The 23479-nt window shown below is 49.9% G+C and overlaps 2 protein-coding genes across 14 annotated transcripts; both read left to right on the forward strand.

Annotated features, from left to right (window-relative positions):
- The first annotated feature begins 8940 nt into the window (after positions 1 to 8940).
- Positions 8941 to 18111, forward strand: DCAF11 (DDB1 and CUL4 associated factor 11). Of its 13 annotated transcripts, none has more exons than XM_080671308.1 (15): positions 8941 to 9086; positions 9781 to 9987; positions 10865 to 10992; positions 11574 to 11701; positions 11975 to 12039; positions 12350 to 12450; positions 12638 to 12784; positions 12997 to 13051; positions 13405 to 13473; positions 14288 to 14345; positions 14443 to 14628; positions 15347 to 15500; positions 16144 to 16296; positions 17051 to 17157; positions 17258 to 18111. In XM_080671308.1, the coding sequence occupies exons 2-15, from the start codon at positions 9833 to 9835 to the stop codon at positions 17390 to 17392; spliced, it is 1641 nt and encodes a 546-aa protein (XP_080527434.1). In that variant the 5' UTR covers positions 8941 to 9086; positions 9781 to 9832; the 3' UTR covers positions 17393 to 18111. The 13 variants fall into 13 exon arrangements, with proteins under 13 accessions (XP_080527434.1, XP_080527441.1, XP_080527431.1 ...); XM_080671315.1 differs by having other exon boundaries at positions 8969 to 9086; positions 9781 to 9964; XM_080671309.1 differs by having other exon boundaries at positions 9003 to 9133.
- A 2359-nt stretch (positions 18112 to 20470) lies between these two features.
- On the forward strand, positions 20471 to 22962 carry FITM1 (fat storage inducing transmembrane protein 1). The gene is made up of 2 exons (XM_080657823.1): positions 20471 to 20971; positions 21340 to 22962. Exons 1-2 carry the CDS (start codon positions 20706 to 20708, stop codon positions 21950 to 21952), a joined length of 879 nt encoding a protein of 292 aa, XP_080513949.1. The 5' UTR covers positions 20471 to 20705; the 3' UTR covers positions 21953 to 22962.
- Positions 22963 to 23479: the final 517 nt, after the last annotated feature.

Raw genomic sequence — 23479 nt, forward strand, 5'->3', positions numbered from 1 at the left:
ATCCCCGGTAGGGGACGTGCAGGAGGCAGCCAATCAATGATTCTCTCATCATTGATGTTTCTATCTCTCCTTCTCCCTTCCTCTCAAAAATAAATAAAAATATGTGGGTTTTTTTTAAATAAGATGACCAGTTAGTTATACACACACAAACCCCATTATGAACTCATGGTTTAAATATAATGTTTATTTTTCTAAAAATTTTTTTGTTGATTTTAAAGAAAGAGAGAGGAAGGGGGGGGGATTGATTTGTTGTTCCACTTACTTATGCATTCATTGGTTGATTCTTTTTTTTTTTTTTTTAAATATATTTTATTGGTATTTTACAGAGAGGAAAGGAGAGGGATAGAAAGCTAGAAACATTGATGAGAGAGAAACATCGATCAGCTGCCTCCCGCACAACTCCCACTGGGGATGTGCCCGCAACCAAGGTACATGCCCTTGACCGGAATCGAACCCGGGACCCTTCAGTCCGCAGGCCGACGCTCTATCCACTGAGCCGAACCGGTTTCGGCCATTGGTTGATTCTTATATGTGTCCTGACGGGATAAGCATGCAACCTTGGCTTATCAGGAGGACACTCTAACCCAGTGGTTCTCAACCTTTGTAATGCTGCGACCCTTTAATACAGTTCCTCATGTTGTGGTGACCCCCAACCATAAAATTATTTTCGTTGCTACTTCATAACTGTAATTTTGCTAGTGTTATGAATCGTAATGTAAATATCTGTGTTTTCCGATCGTCTTGGGCTCTACAGCAGCGGTTCTCAACCTGTGGGTCGTGACCCACAGGTTGAGAACCACTAGCAGGGTCGCCTAAGACCATCGGAAAACACAGATATTTACATTACGATTCATTAACAGTAGCAAAATTACAGTTATGAAGTAGCAACGAAAATAATTTTATGGTTGGGGGTCACCACAACATGAGGAGCTGTATTAAAGGGTCGCAGCATTACAAAGGTTGAGAACCACTGCGTCTAACCAGCTGAGCTGAACTACCCGGCCAGGGCCCCTAAACATAATGTTTATTAAATTATCCTTATATAATGCTCAAACTGTCCCATCTTTGGCCATGAGGACTAGGCTCCTGAGTCCTTCTGGAATTACCCTGATAGTGTCTGCTGGCTTCTTTGCTAAGTTATTCCATGCTCATCTTGTACACTTCCTGCCCCAAACCTAGAATCAGCCATTTCTCCAAGCTGTGGTTTCTTTCTGTAGGTAATGTTATTTTAAGATATAAGTGGCAGGTCCTAACCGGTTTGGCTCAGTGGATAGAGCGTCGGCCTGCGGACTGAAAGGTCCCAGGTTCGATTCCGGTCAAGGGCATGTACCTTGGTTGCAGACACATCCCCAGTAGGGGGTGTGCAGGGGGCAGCTGATCGATGTTTCTCTCTCATATGTTTCTAACTCTCTATCCCTCTCCCTTCCTCTCTGTAAAAAATCAATAAAATATATATTTAAAAAAAAAGATATATTGCCAAAACCGGTTTGGCTCAGTGGATAGAGCGTCAGCCTGCGGACTGAAGGGTCCCGGGTTCGATTCCGGTCAGGGGCATGTAACTTGGTTGTGGGCACATCCCCAGTGGGAGGTGTGCAGGAGGCAGCTGATTGATGTTTCTCTCTCATCGATGTTTCTGACTATCTGTCCCTCTTCCTTCCTCTCTGTAAAAAAACCAATAAAAATATATTAAAAAAAAAAAAGATATAAGTGGCAGAACAACAACAAAAAGATATAGATGGCAGGAGTATTCATTGATACTGAATTAATCATTGTTTATAGACCTTTACAGTGAATAGGGATCAAAAAATAAAACACCTCATACTGATAGTTCCTATTCAAACTCAGGGCTCAAGGGTTTTTAACGTCTTCTGTATCACATGTGTACCTCCTGTCTGCCACACAAAAAAATTCTGGTTCTCAAGGACACAGGACATGAAAGTATTAGAAAACCCATAATTACGTAATCCTATATAATAAAGCGGGAATATGCAAATTGACCATCACTCTGCCACAAAGATGGTGGTGCTCACAGCGGATGTGGGGGGGGGGGTGGTTTCTGTAACACAAGATGGCTGCGCCTACAGTGGAGGTGGGGTTTCCGTAACACAAGATGGCTGCACCCACAGTGGAGGCAGAGGTCCCTTATGGAGCCTTAAGGAGCAATCAGCAGGGACCTGAGGCTGTGCCCCACCCCCCCTGCCCCGTGGGGCTTGACAGGGGACCTCAGGCCATGCCCCCCCACACCGGCACCGGGCCAGGGGACCTCAGGGTGCAACCCCGCCCCAGCACCAGGCCAGGGGACCTCAGGCCGTGCCCCCCGCCCAGTGGGGCTTGACAGGGGACCTCAAGGTGCAACCCCCTCCCACCCCAGTGCTGGGCCAGGGGACCTCAGGCTTCTCCCCTCGCCCCAGGCCGGGGGACCTCAGGCCACACCCCCCGCCCAGCGTGGCTTGACGGGGAACTTGAGGCTGTGCCCCCCCACCCCTCCCAGTGGGGCTTGATGGGGGACCTGAGGCTGCACCTCCCACCCAGCGGGGCTTGACGGGGGACCTCAGGCCAATCCCCCCACCCAGCGGGGCTTGGCGGGGGACCTCAAGGCATGCCCCCCCGCTCTGGCCTGGGTTGGGGACCTCAGGCCGTGTCCCCCGCCGTGACACCGGGCCAGGGAACCTGAGGCTGAGTCCTCCACCCAGCGGGGCTTGACAAGAATGGGACTGGCCGGTTCTGGATCTAGCCCAATGGGGGGCGGCCGGCCGGGTCTGGGTCTCGTGCGATTTTGAGGCAAATGTGGGTGGGCGGGGAGTTGACTCTGGGTCCCGTAGTGCACCCCAGACTCTGACAGGAGGAAGATTTTCATATGCATTTTACTAATTTTCTTTCATCTCTGACACTTCTATTATAGAGAAAGGGCAGATAGCAATATTAAAATATTTCCTCTAATTAATCCCCTTTTAATGTGCACTAATTTTATGCACTAGGCCACTAGCTGTTTTATAATCAACATATTTTAAGTCCTGGGTAAATTACCATACTTCTTCCTTTCCTCTATAAAGAGAATGCTGCAAGAAGATAATGTATAAACACATCATCAGTCACTTCAGAATTTTCCCTTGTGTTGCCTGGAGCTGTACAGGTGTCCCAGGAGCTCTGTGCAATCACCAGCTAGGAGCTGGGATGGAGAGAGGGAGGACAGTGCCATCCAGAGAAAGAAAATTTTGCTTTTCTCTCTCCTCTTTAGCCCAGCCTGCCCTCTAGTGGAGATGCTAATGAGCAGGAAACCCCAAGGCAGGTCATGACATTTACTTAGCAATTACCAGAATTGGTTCTAAAATGGGTGCTAAAGGTAGAAAACCTCTCAGTGTCTTTAAGTGTAGCCAGGAGAATAGAGCTATCCAAATGAAAAGTACTATAAACTGTCACCAAGAAACACACCAAATTTCAAAATCATGAGAGGAAAGGCCAATAGAGTTTATCAAAATGACTTAATTACAATTATTTTAAAAGAAATGCCATTTCACAATGGGATAAAGACAGTCTATTCAATAAATGGTGTTGGGAAAGTTGGGCAAATACATGCAAAAAAAAAAAAAAAGAAACTACATCACCTTCTTGCACCATATACAAGAATAAACTATAAATGGATTAAAGACTGCCCTTGGCCCTACCTGGTTTGGCTCAGTGGATAGAGCATTGGCCTGCAGACTGAAGGGTCCCAGGTTCGATTCCAGCCAAGGGCACCTGCCTGGGTTGCGGGCTTGATCCCCAGTGTGGGGCATGCAGGAGGCAACCAATCAATGATTCTCTCTCATCAATTATGTTTCTATCTCTCCCTCTCCCTTCCTCTCTAAAATCGATGAAGAAATATATTTTTTTTATAAAAAAGAAAACCAAATCATTAAAAAAAAAAAAAAAAAGACTGCCCTTGCCGGTGTGGTTCAGTGGTAGAGCATCAGCCAAAGTATTGAAGGGTCACTGGTTCAGTTCCCAGTCAAGGGTTGCAGGTTCCAAGTTCATTCCCAGCCTGGTTGGAGCATCGTAGCATGTTCGGGAGGCAACCAATCAATGTGTCTCTCTCACATGGATGTCTATGTCTCTCTTTCCCTTTCCCTTCCACTCTCTTTCAAAATCAATGGGGGGGAAAATCAATGGAAAAAACATCCTCAGGTGAGAATTAACAAAAAAGAAAAGAAAATTTTAAGGTGTGGTACATATATACAATGGAAGAAAATGTTTCTCTCTCCCCCTCTCTCTTCCTCTCTGAAATCCATGAAAAAATAAAAAAAAGGAAGTACAAATTGGTAGTTACAAAATAGTCACAGGGATATAAAGTACAGCATAGGGAATATAGTGAGTAATCCTATCTAATAAGAGAGTAATATGCAAATTGACCATCACTTCAACACACAAGATGGCTGGCAGGGGAGGGCAGTTGTGGGCGATCAGGCCAGCAGGGGAGGGCAGTTGGGGGGGACCAGGCCTGCAGGGGAGGGCAATTGGGGGGGCTAGGCCGGCAGGGGAGGGCAGTTGTGGGCAATCAGGCCAGCAGGGGAGAGCAGTTGTGGGGGACCAGGCCTGCAGGGGAGGGCAGTTGGGGGCGATCAGGCCTGCAGGGGAGGGCAGTTGTGGGCGATCAGGCCAGCAGGGGAGAGCAGTTGTGGGGGACCAGGCCTGCAGGGGAGGGCAGTTGGGGGCGATCAGGCCTGCAGGGGAGGGCAGTTAGGGAAGACCAGGACTGCAGGGGAGGGCAGTTGGGGGCAACCAGGCTGGCATGGGAGGGCAGTTGGGGGCAACCAGGCCGGCAGGGGAGGGCAGTTGGGGGCAACCAGGCCTGCAGGGGAGGGCAGTTGGGGGCAACCAGGCCGGCAGGGGAGGGCATTTAGGGGCAATTGGGCTGGCAGGGGAGTGGTTAGGGGGTGATCAGGCTGGTAGGCAGAAGCAGTTAGGGGCAATCAGGCAGGCAGGCAGGCAAGCGGTTGGGAGCCCACATTCCTGGATTGTGAGAGGAATGTCCGACTGCCCGTTTAGGCCTGATCCCACCGGGCCTAAACAGGCAGTTGGACATCCCTCGATGGGTCCCTAATTAGAGAGGGTGCAGGCTGGGCTGAGGGACACACACACACACACACACACACACACACACACACCGTGCACGAATTTCATGTACCAGGCCTCTAGTATTATAATAACTATATACTAGTATGCTGTCAGATGGATACTAGACTTATCAGGCGGATTACTTCGTAAATTACATAAATATTTAACCACTATACTGTACACCTGAAACTAATCCTATCTAATAAAAGAGTAATATGCAAATTAACCGTCACTCTGTCACAAAGATGGAGGTGCCCATAGCCACAAGATAGTGGTGCCCAGTCCCCTCAGCCCCACCGCTGGAGTGTTTGGGCCTGTCAGCCCGGCCAGGGGTCACGGGGACCAAGCGGAGAGGCGGGATCCGCCCACTCTGGTAGTGGATCAAGCCTCACTGTTCTGGAGTGTCTGGGGCTGAGCAGAGAGGCTGGAATGTTTGGGCCTGTCGGCCCGGCCAGGGGTCACAGGAACCAAGCGGGGAGGGCAGTTGGGGGAGACCAGGCCTGCAGGGGAGGGCAGTTGGGGGGAACCAGGCTTGCAGGGGAGGGCAGTTGGGGGTGGACCAGGCCAGCAGGGCAGGGCAGTTTGGGGGAACCCGGACAGCAGGGGAGGGCAGTTAGGGGGGACCAGGACTGCAGGGGAGGGCAGTTGGGGGGAACCAGGCCAGCAGGGTAGGGCAGTTTGGGGGAACCAGGACAGCAGGGTAGGGCAGTTTGGGGGAACCAGGACAGCAGGGGAGGGCAGTTAGGGGGAACCAGGACAGCAGGGGAGGGCAGTTAGGGGGAACCAGGACAGCAGGGGAGGGCAGTTAGGGGGAACCAGGTTGGCAAGGGAGAGCAGTTAGGGGTTACTAGGCTGGCAGGGGAGGGCAGTTAGGGGTAATCGGGCCGGCAGAGGAGCAATTAGGCGTCGATCAGGCTGGCAGGGGAGTGGTTAGGGGGTGATCAGGCTGGCAGGCAGAAGTGGTTAGGGGCAATCAGGCAGACAGGCAGGCGAGTGGTTGGGAGCCAGCAGTCCTGGATTGTGAGAGGGATGTCCGACTGCCTGTTTAGGCCCAATTCCACCAGGATCAGGCCTAAACAGGCAGTCAGACATCCCTCAAGGGGTCCCAGATTGGAGAGGGTGCAGGCTGGGCTGAGGTACAACCCCCCGCCCCCGTGCACGAATTTCATGCACCAGGCCTCTAGTACAAAATAATATTAAATGTAAACTGTGATAATAAAAAAAGAAATGCTGCCGAGCCATCGTAGCTCAGTGGTTGAGCGTCGACCTATGAACCAGGAGATAGTGGTTCAATTCCCAGTCAGGGCACATGCCTGGGTATCAGGCTCAATCCTCAGTAGGGGGTGTGCAGGAGGTAGCCATTCAATGATTCTCTCTCATCATTGATGTTTTTATCCCTCACTCCGTCTCCCTTCCTCTCTGAAATCAATAAAAATATACTGAAAAAGAAATGTCATTTTTTTTCAGTGGAATACATAGTATACCCTAAGATACAAATGCATATACATTTTTTAAATATTATAAGTCACAAGTGACATAATCATGTTTATAGGCTTAAAAATCTTACAACACAAAAATCAATTAGTGGGTTCAGAGACTCATTTTGCCCTGGCCGGTGTGGCTCAGTCGGTTGTGTTGTCCCTTGAAGCAAAAGGTCACTGGTTTGATTCCTGTGAATGGGCAGGTTGCAGGCTCAATCCCCAGTAAGGAGTGTGCAGGAGGCAGCGATTGATGTTTCTCTCTCACATTGATGTTTCTCTCTCCCTCTCCCTTCCTCTCTCTAAAATCAACAAAAACATATCTTTTAAAAAAGAAAAAACTGCCCTAGCCGGTTTGGCTAAGTGGATAGAGCGTCAGCCTTTGACTGAAGGGTCCCGGATTTGACTCCGGTCAAGGGTGTATCTCGAAACCAATCGATGTGTTTTTCTCACATCAATGTTTCTCTCTGTCTTTTCTTCTCTTTCCCCTCTCTCTAAAAATCAATGGAAAAATATTTTCAGGTGAGGATTTAAAAAAGAAAGAAAAGACTCATTTTGGTCATACAACCTCAGATTTTTTTTACATTTCCATGACTTTTATATGTTTATTCAATAATGTACAAGTTCCAAAAAAATAAAAAATAATATACAAGTTTCATATTTCAAAGGCTTGAATTTGGATTTCATTCCATTTTAAACTGGATTTGTAAGTGCTAAGTAGAAGGGGCCAAGAAGTGGAAAGGGGCCAAAAATGCATTAAGATGAGTTGAACAGTTATTTGTGTGTTTTTTGTGGACCTCGGGTGCTCCAGGTGTATTAATCATAATGCAATGTTCATGCTATACCTTTGTCACTAATTCATGCATTTTGTTACTTGTTTAATGGTATAATGAGCCTGGGTATTTTCATACTTTTTTATGCAAAATTGAAACCATATTGTTTTTGTAGCCACCATAATATGCCACCAGGAGAACTAATGCTGTTTTTAAAACCTAACAATGAACAGTTTTCCGTAGCATAAAAGTAGAAGTCTACAACACCATTTTAATGTCTGTCTGGTATTTCTGTGTCCTATCATATGGACCATAATTTATTTAACCAATCCTGTCCCATATTGGGGTATATTTGTTTACGGTGCATTGCTATCAATAGTAAAACAAGTGTGGGATCGATTGTACAGATGAAACGCCCTGAAAGCCGGCCCTGGTGACCAGAGATAAACACGGGTCTAGCAGTCTAGAGACCGGGAGCCTGACCCAAAGGACTGACCACACCCTCGCCCTCCCAGGGAGAGTGAGGCCCAGAAGGAAAGGCCCAGGGAAATTACTAGCCCTCGCTTCCCCCGCACTCCCCCATCCTCAGGGAACTCTAAACCCGGGACAGCTCGAAGCACTTTTGTTTTTTGTCTGAAGTTTTACATATGTGCCCTTTTTCCCGACACCCCCCACCCCCCCTCGAAGCATTTCTGATGGAGTGCGGGCCGGGGATGCCGAGGTGCAGCTTGAACGCCGGACCTTTGCGCCCGGCACAGCGAAGTCACTCGAGCCATGTCACCCGCCCCCGAGGCTGGGCGACGATCCCGAGACCTGGTAAGTCCCGGCCTTGGACTCAAACGGGTTACTAATAAACCCGGAGGAGAGGGTAGGAGGCGTAGTACTTGCACACCCTAGCCAGGTGGTCGGGGACGGAGAGGCAAGGCAAGGACAGGTCTAGGGAAAGTTTGCAGATCCTGGAGGGCCAAGGGGGTGTCTAAGGGGAACTGACGGAACCTGACAGCCCATAGAGAGCTACTGGTGTGTTAGGGAGCATCTACAAAGAGTGCGGAGGGAAGCCAGGGGTCATCTAAAAAGTTATCAGAACGGCTAAGGGGAGGTCTAGAAAGGGCGCTCCCCAAGAGAACAAGGCTTCCGGAAGCTAAACCCAGAAAGGATGTATGGAGGCCTGGGTCCCCCACCAGTGATCTAAACACACCCTATAGGGCCGACACCCCTTGGTAGGGCCGACTGAAGCTTCAACCTACGACAAGAGGAAGGCTGGAGCCGGTTGGGGTGAGGGGGCGGGGGAAGGGAGGGGGAAGAGAGAGGAGGCCCTCAGAGATCATCTGAAAAGTGCGAAGCCACATGAATTTTAGAGACCGACATCAAATTGTATCCCTTGCTAAGACACCTCTCGGTAGCGAACCACCAACGTCTTTTGTAAGCTCCACCCCTCACTATTAATTGTGGTTCCGTTGTCTCTGATACAGGAAACAACCGGTTCCCCACTTACTCCTCCCAACAAGTAGCGAACGCCCTTTCTCGTCGCGCGCAGTCTCCTCCCCCTCACTCCCCACGCACTTTCTCCCACCCATCTGTCAATCACCGTGCTCAGCTGTCCAGTTAGCGGGCCAAGGAGGCGGGGCCGTCAGGGGCGTCGCGTGACGTCAACAGTCCGCGGACCGGGAAGCCGGGAGATGAGGGACGAAGGGGGCGCGTGACGGATGAGCAGTTGGCCAACGCTGTGGCGGCAGTCGGGGTAAACAAGACCTCGCGCCCTGCGGCTCCTGCGACCGCTCCTGGCTGGTGGGTGGTCTCGTGCGAGGCGGTAACCGCCGGCTTCAGTGGGAGGGGCTTCTCAGCCTCTTCCCTGCCTCCTCTTCTCGGCGTACACACTACCACCACCCCACCCCCGCCCCCGCCCCCCGCCCCCCGCACACACGTGGGCGTGAGACTGGGGAGGGGGGTGTTAGGCTGAATTCTAACGTCATTGGTTGTCGCTGCTGTCGACTTTTACAAGGAAGCACTCTGATTGGTCGGTAAGGGGGGCGTCGGGGGTCTCTGAGTCCATAAGCTTCTGATTGGCTAGATGAGATAAGCTAATGAGGCGCGTTCTTCCGCAAGGGGTTGTGATTGGTCTGCCAGAGAGGTTACCTGGGAATCCACCCCCTCCTGGGACTTTGATAGGTGAGTTTGAGGTAGAAAACTGAGAAATTCCTCTTCACAAGGATTCTCATTGGTGAGCCAGGGTAGTGCTCTAGGCTTCTCTCTTCTTTTTTTGGCTTCACAAGATTGGGGAAGCTTTGTGTTCCTGAAACGTGGGGAGTTGTCACAGGCTAAAGAAAAAGGGATCTCCTCGGTCCCTAAGAACTGTCGCCCTCCTAGAGATAGCTACCCCTATCTCAGGAGACCCTAGTATTTCTAGAGCAGGCTTTGCTTTCACCAAACCTAAGGAGGTGACAGGAGGAGTCCCTGCACCGGACTTAAGGATGCTGTGACCAGAAGATGGGATCACGGAACAGCAGCAGCGCAGGATCTGGGTCTGGAGACTCCTCCGAGGGCTTGCCCCGAAGAGGGGCTGGTCTGCGTCGGAGTGAGGAAGAGGAAGAGGAGGATGAAGATGTGGATCTGGCCCAGGTACTGGCCTATCTCCTTCGCAGGTAACTTGCCCTCTGGTGTGTCCCCACCAGGCGCCACCACAGTCCCTTGATCCCAACTCCAGACAGAGGGTAGGGAATGGGATTAGCCCAGTACAGCTGTTCTGTTTGAGCAGAACAGCCTTTTCTGCTGGACACAGCACTGAGCTTCATACCCAGTAAGAGTGGTTCTTGCCTAGGGAGGGTCACCAAAATATCACTATTGTGTTTTCGGGAATTGTTCAAGGGAGCCTCTCTAGTTATGACTACACAAATGTAATCTATTTTCCAAGTAAATTTTAAAAATAAAATAAAAGGCCCTGGTGGAAAAGGAGTGATGTGAGGGGTTGAAGAGTTGGGGAGGTGGGTGTTGAACTTCAGTGAAGTTAATTGCATGTGATATGAGACCATGTGGATTTTCTTGAAAAACAAGTTTAAATTAGCCTAATATAACCCTGCTCTTGAAGAAAGAATGCTTTGAGGGAAGTGGCCACCAGGAATTAACTGGAAAGGGAGTGAAACTGGCTTTGTTTCTTAGCTGTGACTTCTTGAGGAGAGACAAGTTTGGGGGTCCCTTCAGAATTCTGTGTTCTATACTGGACTACGTGGGCAGAGGCTCAGAAGGAAATGCTCTCAGAATTTTTAACTCTCTGGGAAGTTAACTTAGTAGGTCTGTCAATCTCCATGTAATGTTGGGGTTCTTCACTCCTGCTGAAAGAGTGAGAATTATAGGAGACTGAAAATAACAGCCAATATCTAGTCAACCTCAGATCTCAAAATGGGGACAGTACAAGGGTTTGAGTACCAGGTGGTCTAAGCACTGGATAGCCCTTGACTGAATTTGGTTGGTTTGGGAAAGGAATCCCTTCCCTTTATCATGGGGGGTGGGGTATCTCCACAGGGGCCAAGTGAGGTTGGTGCAGGGAGGAGGTGCAGCAAATTTACAACTCATCCAGGCCCTCTCCGACTCCGAGGAAGAGCATGACAGTGCCTGGGATGGGCGTCTTGGAGACAGATACAACCCACCTGGTAAGAGGAAAGGCAGACTGAGACCCTAACATCAGAAGACTTCCATTAGAAAATCTTTTTCCTTCTTTCTTTCTTTTTTTTAGAAGTAAGTCTCTCCTTATCAGTAGTTACTTCATTTATTTTCATTTTATTATTTATTTATTTATTTATTTATTTATTTACTTTGGTTAATCCTCAGCTGAGGATATTTTTCCATTGATTTTTAGAAAGAGTGGAAAGGAGAGGGAGAGATGTGAGAGAGATACATGGATTGGTTGCCTCCTGCACACACCCCCAACCAAGGTCAGGGAACCTACAACCAAGGTACGTGCCCTTGACTTGAATTGAACCCAGGACCCTTCAGTCCACGGGCCGATGGTCTATCCACTGAGCCAAACCGGCCAGGGCAGAAAATCTTTTTTCTTTTTAATTTTGACAAAGAATAATAGGTTAAGTCAAAAGAAGATGAAATAATTCAGGGAATGAGGGAGTCCTTTAAGACTCAGTATATGCAGCCACATTGAATGGACTTGAGTACAGTTCTGCTAACTGTCCTCTGAAGATGAAAGACCTAGGATGAAATTTCTCCCTGGTCTTCACAGTGGACGCAACCCCTGACACCCGGGAGCTGGAATGCAATGAGATCAAGACGCAAGTGGAATTGGCCACAGGGCGGCTGGGGCTTAGGCGTGCAGCCCGGGAGCACAGTTTTCTTCAAATGCTGTACCAGGTAGGCCTCTCCACCCCCCGCCAGCCTAGCAGCAGGCCTATCAAGGTAGCCAGAAGCGCTGCCATCCCCAGAGAAGAGGGAATTAAACTTTCCAAAGAAGCCTCAAGTGCTGGAGCTGGAGAGTTCTTAGCCAGCCTGCTCCAGAGTTTGGTGGGACATCCTGTATGTGGTGTCCATTTCTGAAACAAGAGCAACAACTTTGGAGGAGGGGGCCTGGTGTGGCTGAAGTGGCCCTGTGTTTCTGCTAGCAATATTCCCAATCCCTTCCTTTAGAGAGAACGGGGCCTCTGCCACCGGGGAAGCTTCTCCCTTGGAGAACAGTCTCGAGTGATGTCTCAGTGAGTATGGGGCTTGGTGGAGACACTCTAAGGGCCAGATAGGTCTTTTCTCCTAAATTTTGAAGGTATAAGTGTTAAAGGATCCTCAGGGATATTAAGGTTAGGTTAAGTGGGGTTAATGCTTTAAGAGTAGACAAAGTGGAAAAGTATGGAAATGAGAGAATGATAAAATAAATGAAAGGAGATTTTACCCAAGGCCAAAAGGGAAGAATGCCCTTGTATTCACGTCCAGCTCTGTTAGGATTCTCCTAACTGGGATGCTTCTCATCCCGAGCTCCCCTTAACCCTCACTTTCCCTCTGCTTCCCCAGCTTCTTGCCCAATGATCTGGGCTTCACTGATACCTACTCTCAGAAGGCTTTCTGTGGCATCTACAGCAAAGATGGTCAAATCTTCATGTCTGCTTGCCAAGGTACCAGACCCTGCTCCCATGAACTGTCCTAGAACAAGGAATGCTCCCTACGGCTGAGGCTAGAAAGGCCCAGACCCTGACTTAGGGATGCTTAATCAGAGCACATTTCTCAGATACACTGATAGAGGTCTGATAGGAGGATTTGAGGAGGTTATTCCCTAATTCTGCCTGGTCTTCACTTATACAGACCAGACAATCAGACTGTATGACTGCCGGTATGGCCGCTTTCATAAATTCAAGAGCATCAAGGCCCGGGATGTAGGCTGGAGTGTCCTGGATGTGGCCTTCACCCCTGATGGGAACCATTTCCTATACTCCAGCTGGTCTGATTACAGTGAGTATGCCCCAGACTTCTGTTGTCTCTCCAGCCTGGGACCTGAGATCTCCAAATGCCCACCTTCTCTGTGCCAGGACTCTACACCTTCTCCTGGAAAGATCACTTCCAGGGTCTGACATCCTGGCCCTTTGTTCCATCTCCTCTCTAGTTTCACTTCTACCTGTCTTCCCCCAGCCCTGAAAGATTCTTGTTTCTCTTGCTTCTCTTAGTTCATATCTGCAACATCTACGGGGAGGGAGACACACACACTGCCCTGGACCTAAGGTACTGGCTTCCCTTCCTGGTCAGACTCAACAGAAACTTCTCAAGGAAGGCTCTCCAGGAGCAAATCTCTTGAACTGGAACTCAGGCTTAGAGGGAAAAGTACACTGGTTGCGAGTTTCTCTGTGTGGATTCCTGGGAGGGACCCACCCATCCTGTCAGCAGAGGACCAGGGTAAAATAGATAGTTGCAGGATTATTTCGGGGTTCTCCCTGAGGTGATTCACATTCTGGCTTGTGTTGTCAGGACTTCTTTTCCCCTGAGAAGTGTGCCTTACAACCCTCATCAGATTCTATGTGGATTAACAAAGGCTGAAGGGAAGTGCACTTAATCAGCTCCTCCTTTGCTCTTTTCAGGCCAGATGAACGTCGCTTTGCTGTCTTCTCCATTGCTGTCTCCTCAGATGGACGAGAAGTGCTAGGAGGGTGAGTATGGGGAATGTTCCGTCAGTTCATGAGACAGAGTCCTCCCTGAGACCAGCTCTGCTATTACAGAGACTATACTGGCATCTGTGGAGAACAACCAGCCCTTCTCCAAGGTCAAGGTTTACGACTCGCTTTACCTCTTGCTCACCATTCACCCAGAATGAGATGGGAGGTCTCAAACCTCCTTGCACACACAGCTAACACTCCTTCTACCTCCTATATAAGAAGAGACAAGGGTTTGCCCTTTAGCAGGACTTTACAACAGGGACTCTCCAGAGCACACATAGCATCAGTCCTCTCGGTCCTGTCTCCAGGACCCTCTTTTTTTTTTCTTTTTCTCTTTTTACAAACCCTTGTGTTGAGGGCTGACTTTCAGTCGATCTCAGCGAGGGAGCTGCTCCGCTACGTACGAAACCCCAACCCAGAAGCAGTCCGTTCTCGAATGGTTTTAGCGCCAGGTTCCCCACGAACGTGCGTTGCATGAAGGGCGTGGGGGCGGCCCCCTTTCCCGCCGCACCCCGTTTCCCAGGATGAAGGGCTCTCCGCACCGGACCGGTCTGATGCACAGCGGAGTGCACCACCGCCCGTTGGGCGCGACGGCCCGCCAGTGGGAACGGCGGGGGGACCGGCTGTCCAAGGCCAACCGAGGCTCTGCGGCGCTGCCTTATCATTCCGCCTGGGCAGGATTCTGACTTAGAGGCGTTCAGTCATAATCCCACAGATGGTAGCTTCGCCCCATTGGCTCCTCAGCCAAGCACATACACCAAATGTCTGAACCTGCGGTTCAGGACCCTCTTTATCCCCTCCTTTTCAGGGCCAATGACGGCTGCCTGTATGTCTTTGATCGAGAACAGAACCGCCGCACCCTTCAGGTACTGTTTCTGAGACTTAGAGTCTGTGCTTCCTGGTCCTTGACTATTAGAAGACCCAGAAAGAAGTCCTAGATATCCTGTTCTCTTTCTCACCTAGATTGAGTCCCATGAGGATGATGTAAATGCAGTGGCCTTTGCTGACATAAGCTCCCAAATCCTGTTCTCCGGGGGTGACGATGCTATCTGCAAAGTGTGGGATCGACGCACCATGCGGGAGGATGACCCCAAACCCGTGGGTGCACTGGCCGGACATCAAGATGGCATCACTTTCATTGACAGCAAGGTAGGCAGGGAGGCAGCACTGCGAAGCCAGGCTACTAAGGTTCCAGTTGTCCAGGAGAGGATGTCAAAGTGGACTGGTGTGGAAACTCGCCCAAGGTCCTTATTAGCCAACTTTGCAAGAGCTGGACTTTAGGGAAGGGGCTTAAGCCAGGAAACATGAGATCCATTGGTACTCAACACTGATGGGTACCAATGGAGCAGGCAGGGCTTTCTGTATAAGAAAAGTAGAAGACAGTTAGTCTAGGATAGAATAGGAGACCCAGCCAGTGCCTCAGTCAGAGAAGCTGAAGCCTAACCAGGGGGTGGGATCTGAGGGAGAAAACTGATGTGAGCCCTCACCGGTTGCTCAGTGGTTAGAGCATCTGCCCATGGACTGAAGGGCCTCGGGTGCAATTCTAGTCAAGGGCACGTACCTGGGTTGCAGGCTCTATCCCCAGCCCCAGGCAGGACCCATGCAGGAGGCAACCAATTGATGTGTCTCTCTCACATTGATGTTTCTGTCTCCCTCTCCCTCCTACTCTCTCTAAAAATCAATGGAAAAACTATCCTTGGGTGAGGATTAGCAACAATAAAAAAGATGTGAGCCCAAATGGATGAGGAAAGAGGCAAGCAAAATCAGAGGACTGGCGTTTTTACCCCTCAACTGGAGAGAGGAGCTGGACTGACAGCACCAACATTTGCAAGATCTGACACTTCATTATCTATTTTGGGATTCACAGGGTGATGCCCGGTATCTCATCTCCAACTCCAAAGACCAGACCATCAAGCTCTGGGATATCCGGCGCTTTTCTAGCCGGGAAGGCATGGAAGCCTCACGCCAGGCTGCCACACAGCAAAACTGGGACTACCGCTGGCAGCAGGTGCCCAAAAAAGGTGAGAGGGCCCACTGGTGCCGCTCAGTGGTTGAATGTTGACCCATGAACCAGGAGGTCAAGGTTCAATTCCAGTCAGGGCACATTGCCAAGGTTGCGGGCTCGATCCCCAGTAGGGGGCGTGCAGGAAGCAGCTGATTGATGATTCTCATTATTGATGTTTCTATCTCTCTCTCCCTCTCCCTCTCTCTGAAATCAGTGAAAACATTTAAAAAAATTTTAATAAATAAAATGTTATTTTTTTAAAAAAGGTGAGAGTGGAAGGTAGAGCCTGAGATATGGAAAGTGAAGGGTCAGGAGTAGTAGTTAAAATATTTAACCCTTGTAGAGGCCTGTCATGGACACAGTGAATATGCTCTGCCTGGAGCATTAACTCTTTGTTTGCTGAACCATGGGGAGAGCCAAAGGTTCCCAGGGTTGGAGGGTGAGGATCACTCAGAACTAACCAATATGAAAGTATTTCAGTATCTTAACAATCAGCAGGAAGCCCAGCTGACTGTTGGTGAATACCAGTTGACTGTAAGGTGGAGAAAGAGCCACCAGTTGGTTGGAAAAATGATTGTGAGCATCCATCTTTGCTAAGGATTGGTGATTTGGGAGAATCCAGACTCTTAACCTAGGGCTCTCCCTGCACCCCTACCCAGCCTGGCGAAAGCTGAAGCTCCCAGGGGACAGCTCCTTGATGACCTACCGGGGCCATGGGGTGCTGCATACCCTCATCCGATGCCGATTCTCCCCCACCCATAGCACCGGCCAGCAGTTCATCTATAGTGGCTGCTCCACTGGCAAAGTGGTTGGTAAGGATTGTGTCAGAACAGGGAGTCTTGGGAAGGGCAGTAATGTTTCTTAGGTTATAACTACAAGTAGAAGTGAATTTAGCTTAGAGCCAGGGAGGTTTAAACAGAAACAGAAAACATTCTATTCATCAGTATTTTAAATTAAGACAAGGAACATAGAATTCTAGTCAGTAAATATAACAGATTACCAAAAATATACACAGTTGTTTTGTAGCCAGTCAAGAAGAGAGATTGAAGATGAAAGGTAGGAGGGAACAGAGGTAAAAAGGAATGACACAAAGACATTCAGCCCCTAGAGCAGGAGAAATGCACAAACACAGCTACAGCTATAAGGAGCCTGAAACCATGCACTCAGGTGGAGACCCACCAGAATGAGAGAAAGGTGCGCCCCGTCCAGACAAGGAACAACAGATTCTCGTACCTGTGGAGACATTATTAGATCTGGTGCCTTCCAGATCTTGTGGGCTTTTTAGAAAATGGCTGCTGAAAGCTTTAAAGCCACATTGCATTTTAAGTGTAGACCTTGTGAAATGTAGCTGAGGGCCAGAGATATCTAAGCTCTGCTAGACCATATCCTCAATCTGAGGTAGGGAAAAGGGGAAAGAAATTGAGAAACAGCCCATCCTCTGCTGTGGGTTTTGTTACTCTAGGCAAGTGGGAAGTTGCTGGGAGGTAGGTAAGTGGTGTTGCTCAGAGAGAGATGGGTGGCCAGAAGGTCCTGTGGCAGCCTCTCCACTCTGGCCTTTGTGAACAGTGTATGACCTCCTCAGTGGACACATCGTGAAGAAGCTGACCAACCACAAGGCCTGTGTGCGTGACGTCAGTTGGCACCCCTTTGAGGAGAAGATTGTCAGCAGTTCGGTGAGGTTGCAAGAGTTAAGGGGGGGGGCAGTGCATGACTGGGACTTGGACCTGGGAGTGAGCAGCACCCCCTGACTTTTTGCCACCTTCTGCCCTGCAGTGGGACGGGAACCTGCGTTTGTGGCAATACCGCCAGGCTGAGTACTTCCAGGATGACATGCCAGAGTCTGAGGAACACCCCAGTGCTCCTGCCTCAGTGCCCCACCCCTCTTCAGCCTTTTCCTCGCCCCAGTAGATCTGACCTCCAGCCCTTCGTGGCTGAGCCTCTTGATAAGCTCTCTTCCCTTCCTCCCTTCTGAGGGATCTTTGGGGAGTCATTGGCATTGGATGGGGAGAAACAGAAGCCCAGGCTTTCGGGGGCCCTAACTGAGCCCTGGAAAATCCTCCCCGTGGGTCTCCTCACAATCTCACCCCTCATTCAGCTTGGGTCTCTATCTCTGGCTAGGGTCTGGCAGGACTGCCTTTATTCTGGGTGTGGCCTTTGTCAGCAAGAGAACTGTCCTGAGTGTTTTTAATCATGTTTGGATGTTAGGTGTTAGCTTCTAGAGTAGATGCCTGGGGCCAGGTCTGACCTGAGCAGTCAGGCAGGCCCATTGCCTGGCCTTCACCTTAAGGATTAGTCTGGCCAATCAGAGGGCCAGGCATCCTGGCCTTTCTCCCAGAGGTCCTGATGGCTAGAGCTGCAGCCCTTTGGGGGAGGGTGGGATGGGTAAGGCATGTCCTCAGCACCCTCCTAGGGTGGGAATTATGTTGTTTCTTTCCTGTGTCTGGGTCTTTGGGGTATGCCGGGTTGTGGTGTGAGAGGCTCCATGTGGCCTCCTCACACAGGGCAGGCCCTCCCTCCCAGAACGGTCCATCTTGCAGGGCCAGCAGCTTCAAGGAGGGATGTTGAGTAGGACTCCTTCGTCCTCTCACTGGCTTTGGCTCCCTCAATAAACTCTCTGTGGGAACCTGGCTCGGTGTCTTCGTCTCTCTTTTTCCTGTCTGAGGCCTTTTATGCTCTCACATCAAGAAAATAGCTTCAGTGCTCACTTTGGCAGCACATATACTAAAATTGGAACGATACAGAGAAGATTAGCATGGCCCCTGTGCAAGGATGGCACGCAAATTCGTGAAGCGTTCCATATTTAAAAAAAAAAAGAAGAAAAAGAAAATCGCTTCAATGAAGCCTTCAGGTTTGCTTCTCTACAGGAAAAAACATCCCTTTGATGCCCAAGATGTAAGGAAATACCAAAATCATTTAACTGAGCCTTTCAGTAGGCAGCCCCTCACCAACTTAGAAACTCCCCAGCAAGTAGAAATCAAGAGAGCAGGAAATAAGCACATCTTAGGTCAGCACACTTGCATGAACTGGTCTAGTCTACAAGAAAAAATCGCCCAGAGCCAGAGAACCTGGTGGTCACTGATGCCAGGCCCCATCTGGGCACTTCACCCCCACAGCCACCCCTTGCACTGATGAGGAAGTGGAGGCGTGCAGCATGCCCAGAGCAGCTGATGGTGCAGCCACTGGGGAACTAGGGTTCGCATCCAATTCTGATCCATCTTTCCCCACATTTCAAGATTATGTCCTTTATAACTATTTACAATTACAATGAAAACTTCTTTGTCAACTTTATTTTTTTAATATATTTTTATTGATTTCTGAGAGGAAGAGAGAGAAACATTGATGTTTGGCTGCTTCCTGCATGCTCCCCCATTGGGGATCGAGCCCGCAACCTGGGGATGTGCCCTGAGTGGGAATTGAACTGTGATCTCCTTGTTTATGGGGGACACTCAACCATTGAGCCACACTGGCTGGGCTGATTAATCCATTTTTTTTAAATGTATTTTATTAATTTTTTACAGAGAGGAAGGGAGAGAGATAGAGAGTTAGAAACATCGATGAGAGAGAAACATCGATCAGCTGCCTCCTGCACACCTCCCACTGAAGATGTGCCCGCAACCAAGGTACATGCCCTTGACCGGAATCGAACCTGGGACCTTCCAGTCTGCAGGTTGACGCTCTATCCACTGAGCCAAACCGGTTTCGGCTGATTAATCCATCTTGATCAGTTTGCAGATGAGGGTGCTGAGGACCAAGGAAGGTTAGTTGTTTTCCCAAAGTCATACAGTTGGGGCCAGAACCCAGGTGTCCTTGCTTGCTCGCTCATTCCTTTCACTACTTTGCTGGTCTCTACTGTGCTTTGAAGTCCCACCACCAGTTTTGAGGAATGAGGAAGGAAGACAAAAAGGGGTCGCAAAACAGTTACTGAATAACAATGATTTTGTTTAGGTAGTTGCTCCCTGCTCTATGGCTCCAGCCTCAGTGGTCAGGTTGGGAAGCCAAGTCTTTTTTTTTTATTTTTTAATTCTCATCCAAGGATATGTTTTTATTGATTTTTAAAGAGAAAGGGAGGACGGGAGGGAGAGATAGAGAAACATTGATGTGAGAGAGAAACATTGATCAGTTGCCTCCCATACTGATCAAACCTGCAACCTAAGTATGTGCCCTGACTAGGAATCGAACCCACAACCTTTTTGGTGTGTGGGACAACACTCCAACCAACAGCCACCTGGCCAGGGCGGGAGGCCAAATCTTACGTGTGGCTGAGACCCAGAGTAATTGGTTAGAGGACACAACCTAAGGTTTTGATGGCTGGAGATTTTACTTCTAGGTCTCCTCCCCTACTTCCCCATCACCTGGGAGTAAACCTAATCTTTGGGTCTTTGAGAGTCCAATCTGGGACATCACCATCTCATACAGTATGCCTCTTTCAGGTCACTTGAATTTCATCTGTCGGCCATCATAATAAACATACCAAAGAAGGGTCCCCTTTAGATCTAATGTCTTGTGCATTCACACAGCAGCCCTGGGATCAAACTAGCCCCTCAGAGCCCCTCAGACCAGATGAGCTGGGGCTGAGCCAAGCCCCTGGGCTCATAGTCTCCTAAAGTGGCCTGATTGGACACAGTGCATAGCCACCTGGCTGCATGCTCAGTGGTGGGCTCTTGTGCTCAAACCTGAGGAGAGGGGCTGGACCACACTGATAATGAGGAAGACACAGATTTTTTAATAAATCCCAAGGTTTAAAAAATAAATAAAATCCCAAGGTTTGGTTAGTTTTATCTTTCTGACCCCTAATTTCCCTGTGGATCAAACACATAGTAAAGTTGGGATGAAGTGGGGATCACTGGCTGACCAAACAGAAATAGGCAGATCCAAGCAGACTGTGGTCAAAGACAACCCTAAACAGCAGACCTGGCCCTAAGACGTGAACTAGAACATAGAGCTGGGGACAGACCTACAGGACCAAGGGGACACGGCCTTAATAGAAAGGACACAGGCTGCAATCCAGACACACCCGAGGCTGGGACCCTGCTGACGTGGCAGCCCTCTGCCCTGGCCCCTTACTGCCCCCCGCCCCTCTCCCCCGCCTGCCAGCTGCCAACAGGGCTCTGCTCTGTGTCTGCCACACCTGTCACTGCCTGTCCTTGCCCGGTGGGGGGGCCCCATCAGCCCCTCCTCAGCTGCCCAGCAGAGCAAGCAGTTAGTGGGGAGGGGAGGGAACATGGAGCGGGGGCCGGTGGTGGGGGCAGGGCTGGGGGCCAGGGCCCGAATCCGGGCATTGCTGGGCTGCCTGGTCAAGGTGCTGCTCTGGGTGGCCTCTGCCTTGCTGTATTTTGGAAGTGAACAGGCTGCCCGCCTCCTGGGCAGCCCCTGCTTACGGCGCCTGTACCATGCCTGGTTGGCAGCAGTGGTCATCTTTGGGCCCCTTCTTCAGTTCCATGTCAACCCTCGGACTATCTTCGCCAGCCACGGAAACTTCTTCAACATGTGAGTCCACTCGAGGCTAGGGGCGCCGGCTCCCTGCACTCAGGGATCCTAGCTCCCTCCAGGCTTCTGTCCTCCTGCCAGGCCAAACACTAAAAATAGGCTAGGAGGTTGAAGAGAAAGTCAGAGAAGGGGGAGGGGGACAGCACTGTGGGGGTACAGGGCAAGTCGGGAGCAGGACTGAAGAGGAAATATGGACCCTCGAAGGCTGAATGGGCCTATAAGTGGATGGGGGTGGGAGGTATAAGACACAGGAAATAGACAGCCAGTGATGAAATGTAGGACTGGGGACAGCAGTGTGGAGAACACAGACCGGAGTGGGGAGATGGGGCAGAGGGGTTTCAGTAATCTCCCCTCTTGTCTGCCCACAGAAAGTTTGTGAATTCCGCATGGGGCTGGACTTGCACCTTCCTGGGGGGCTTCGTGCTGCTGGTGGTGTTCCTGGCTACACGGCGTGTGGCAGTGACTGCCCGGCACCTGAGCCGGCTGGTGGTGGGGGCAGCCGTGTGGCGGGGGGCTGGCCGGGCCTTCCTGCTCATCGAGGACCTGACCGGCTCCTGCTTCGAGCCTCTGCCCCAGGGCCTGCTGCTCCATGAGCTGCCTGACCGCCGCAGCTGCCTGGCAGCTGGCCACCAGTGGCGGGGCTACACGGTCTCCTCCCACACCTTCCTGCTCACCTTCTGCTGCCTGCTCATGGCTGAGGAAGCGGCAGTGTTTGCCAAGTACCTGGCCCACGGGCTGCCTGCTGGTGCGCCCCTGCGCCTTGTCTTCCTGCTCAACGTGCTGTTATTGGGCCTCTGGAACTTCTTGCTGCTCTGTACTGTCATCTATTTCCACCAGTATACTCACAAGGTGGTGGGTGCTGCAGTGGGCACCTTTGCCTGGTACCTCACCTACGGCAGCTGGTATCATCAGCCCTGGTCTCCAGGGAGCCCTGGTCACGGGCTCTTCCCTCGCCCCCACTCCAGCCGCAAGCATAACTGAAAGAAATAAAGGCACGTCAGGCCTGGCTCTGGACCCTCTCATCATTTGGTGGGGGGGACCTGGAAAGGGTGGGAAGGACAAAAAGAGAGGCTGGAAAATAAAATAAATAAATATTTGAAATAAATAAAAGAGAGGCTGGTGGTCACTGAGGTTCCTCAGCCATTCCTTGCTGTTATCAACTTTGAATGTCCTCCCTTATGCTTGATGGCCATTTCTCCTGCTGTCCTTTTATTCTCCTAGTCCTTGCAGACTTTGAGCTATTTGAGGCTCTGATGTCAAGGAGTGGCACTGCTAGAGCAGGTAACGGTGCCCTTGGGTATGGGCAGCATTCCTGCTGAGCAGGTGCTCCATCTCCAGCCTGGTTGATTTATTTTTCCTGCCTCTCCCATTGAATCCTACCCCTGCTTCCCGCAGGGGCCTGCCTGTCCAGAGACCCTTTCTACCCTGTCTTCCTCATAGGGGTCAATGTGTGCTCATTTATTTAACGGATGTTTATTGAACCAAGCATAGTTCCATGCCATGTGAATAAGAAAGACTAGGTTTTTGCTGCTTGGGGGCTAACGGGTTGGTTACTGGGGAAGGCAGATGATAAACTCACAAATAACAATAGCTAACACTTGTATTGTGCTTACTCTGTGCCAGGCACCATTCTAAGTGTAAGTTCTTCATATAAATTAACACATTTAGCCCTGGTGGTGTTCCTGGCTACACGGCATGTGTGTCCATTGTACAGTTGGGAAAACTGAAGCACAGGGTAAGTAACTTGTTCACAGCTAGTAAACATGAGAATCAGGATTATAAACCCAGGCACTATGGGTCTATTATCTGTCTCTAAACCAGGTATAAGCAAATTACAGCCCTCCTGTGGCCACTTTTTGTATTGCCTGATTGCTCAGAAAGGTTCTTAACATTTTTTAATGGTTGGAAAAAAATTAAGAGTATTTCATGATATGTGAAAATTATGTTAAATTCAAATTCCAGTGTCCATAAATAAAGTTTTATTGGAACCTAGCCACACTAATTCATTTAAGTATGTAGCTACTTGCCTGCTACAATGGCAGAGCTGAGTACTGTAGTTGCTATAGACACTATATGGCCCAAAAAGCCTAAAATATTTACTATCTGGCCTTTTACAGAAAATGTTTGTTTGCCAAATCCTGGTCTAAACCACACAAGCCTCAAACAATAAACTGACTGATATCAGAGATAAGTGCTATGACGGTACTTAAACAGGATGCTTTGTAAGAGAGAGACTTGGCACCCTGGCTGGTTTGGCTCAGTGGATAGAGCGTGGCCCTGCAGATTAAAGGATTCGGGGTTCAGTGCCAGTCAAGGGCACATACATACGCAGGTTGCAGGCGATGGGTGATTCTCATCATTGATGTTCCCCTCTCTCCCTTCCTCTCTGAAATCAGTAAAAAAATAATATATATATTTTTAAAAATCCAAAGAGTTCTAAGCAAGAAAGAGCCAGATCCTGCTGCTATGTGGAGAGCGGGTTATAGAGGAATGGAGTCCACAACAAGG

The sequence above is a fragment of the Plecotus auritus genome (genome assembly GCF_963455305.1).
Source record: "Plecotus auritus genome assembly, chromosome: 1".
In the NCBI taxonomy this organism is placed as follows: Eukaryota; Metazoa; Chordata; class Mammalia; order Chiroptera; family Vespertilionidae; genus Plecotus; species Plecotus auritus.

What these genes read in the sequence shown, in the direction of transcription:
- FITM1 (XM_080657823.1), top strand. Translation starts at nt 20,706, where the DNA reads ATGGAGCGGGGGCCGGTGGTGGGGGCAGGGCTGGGGGCCAGGGCCCGA. An exon ending in CACGGAAACTTCTTCAACAT is followed by an intron (nt 20,972 to 21,339) that starts GTGAGTCCACTC and finishes GTCTGCCCACAG; the next exon opens with AAAGTTTGTGAATTCCGCAT.
- DCAF11 (XM_080671308.1), top strand. Translation starts at nt 9,833, where the DNA reads ATGGGATCACGGAACAGCAGCAGCGCAGGATCTGGGTCTGGAGACTCC. An exon ending in CTTCATGTCTGCTTGCCAAG is followed by an intron (nt 12,451 to 12,637) that starts GTACCAGACCCT and finishes TCACTTATACAG; the next exon opens with ACCAGACAATCAGACTGTAT. An exon ending in AGAACCGCCGCACCCTTCAG is followed by an intron (nt 14,346 to 14,442) that starts GTACTGTTTCTG and finishes TTTCTCACCTAG; the next exon opens with ATTGAGTCCCATGAGGATGA.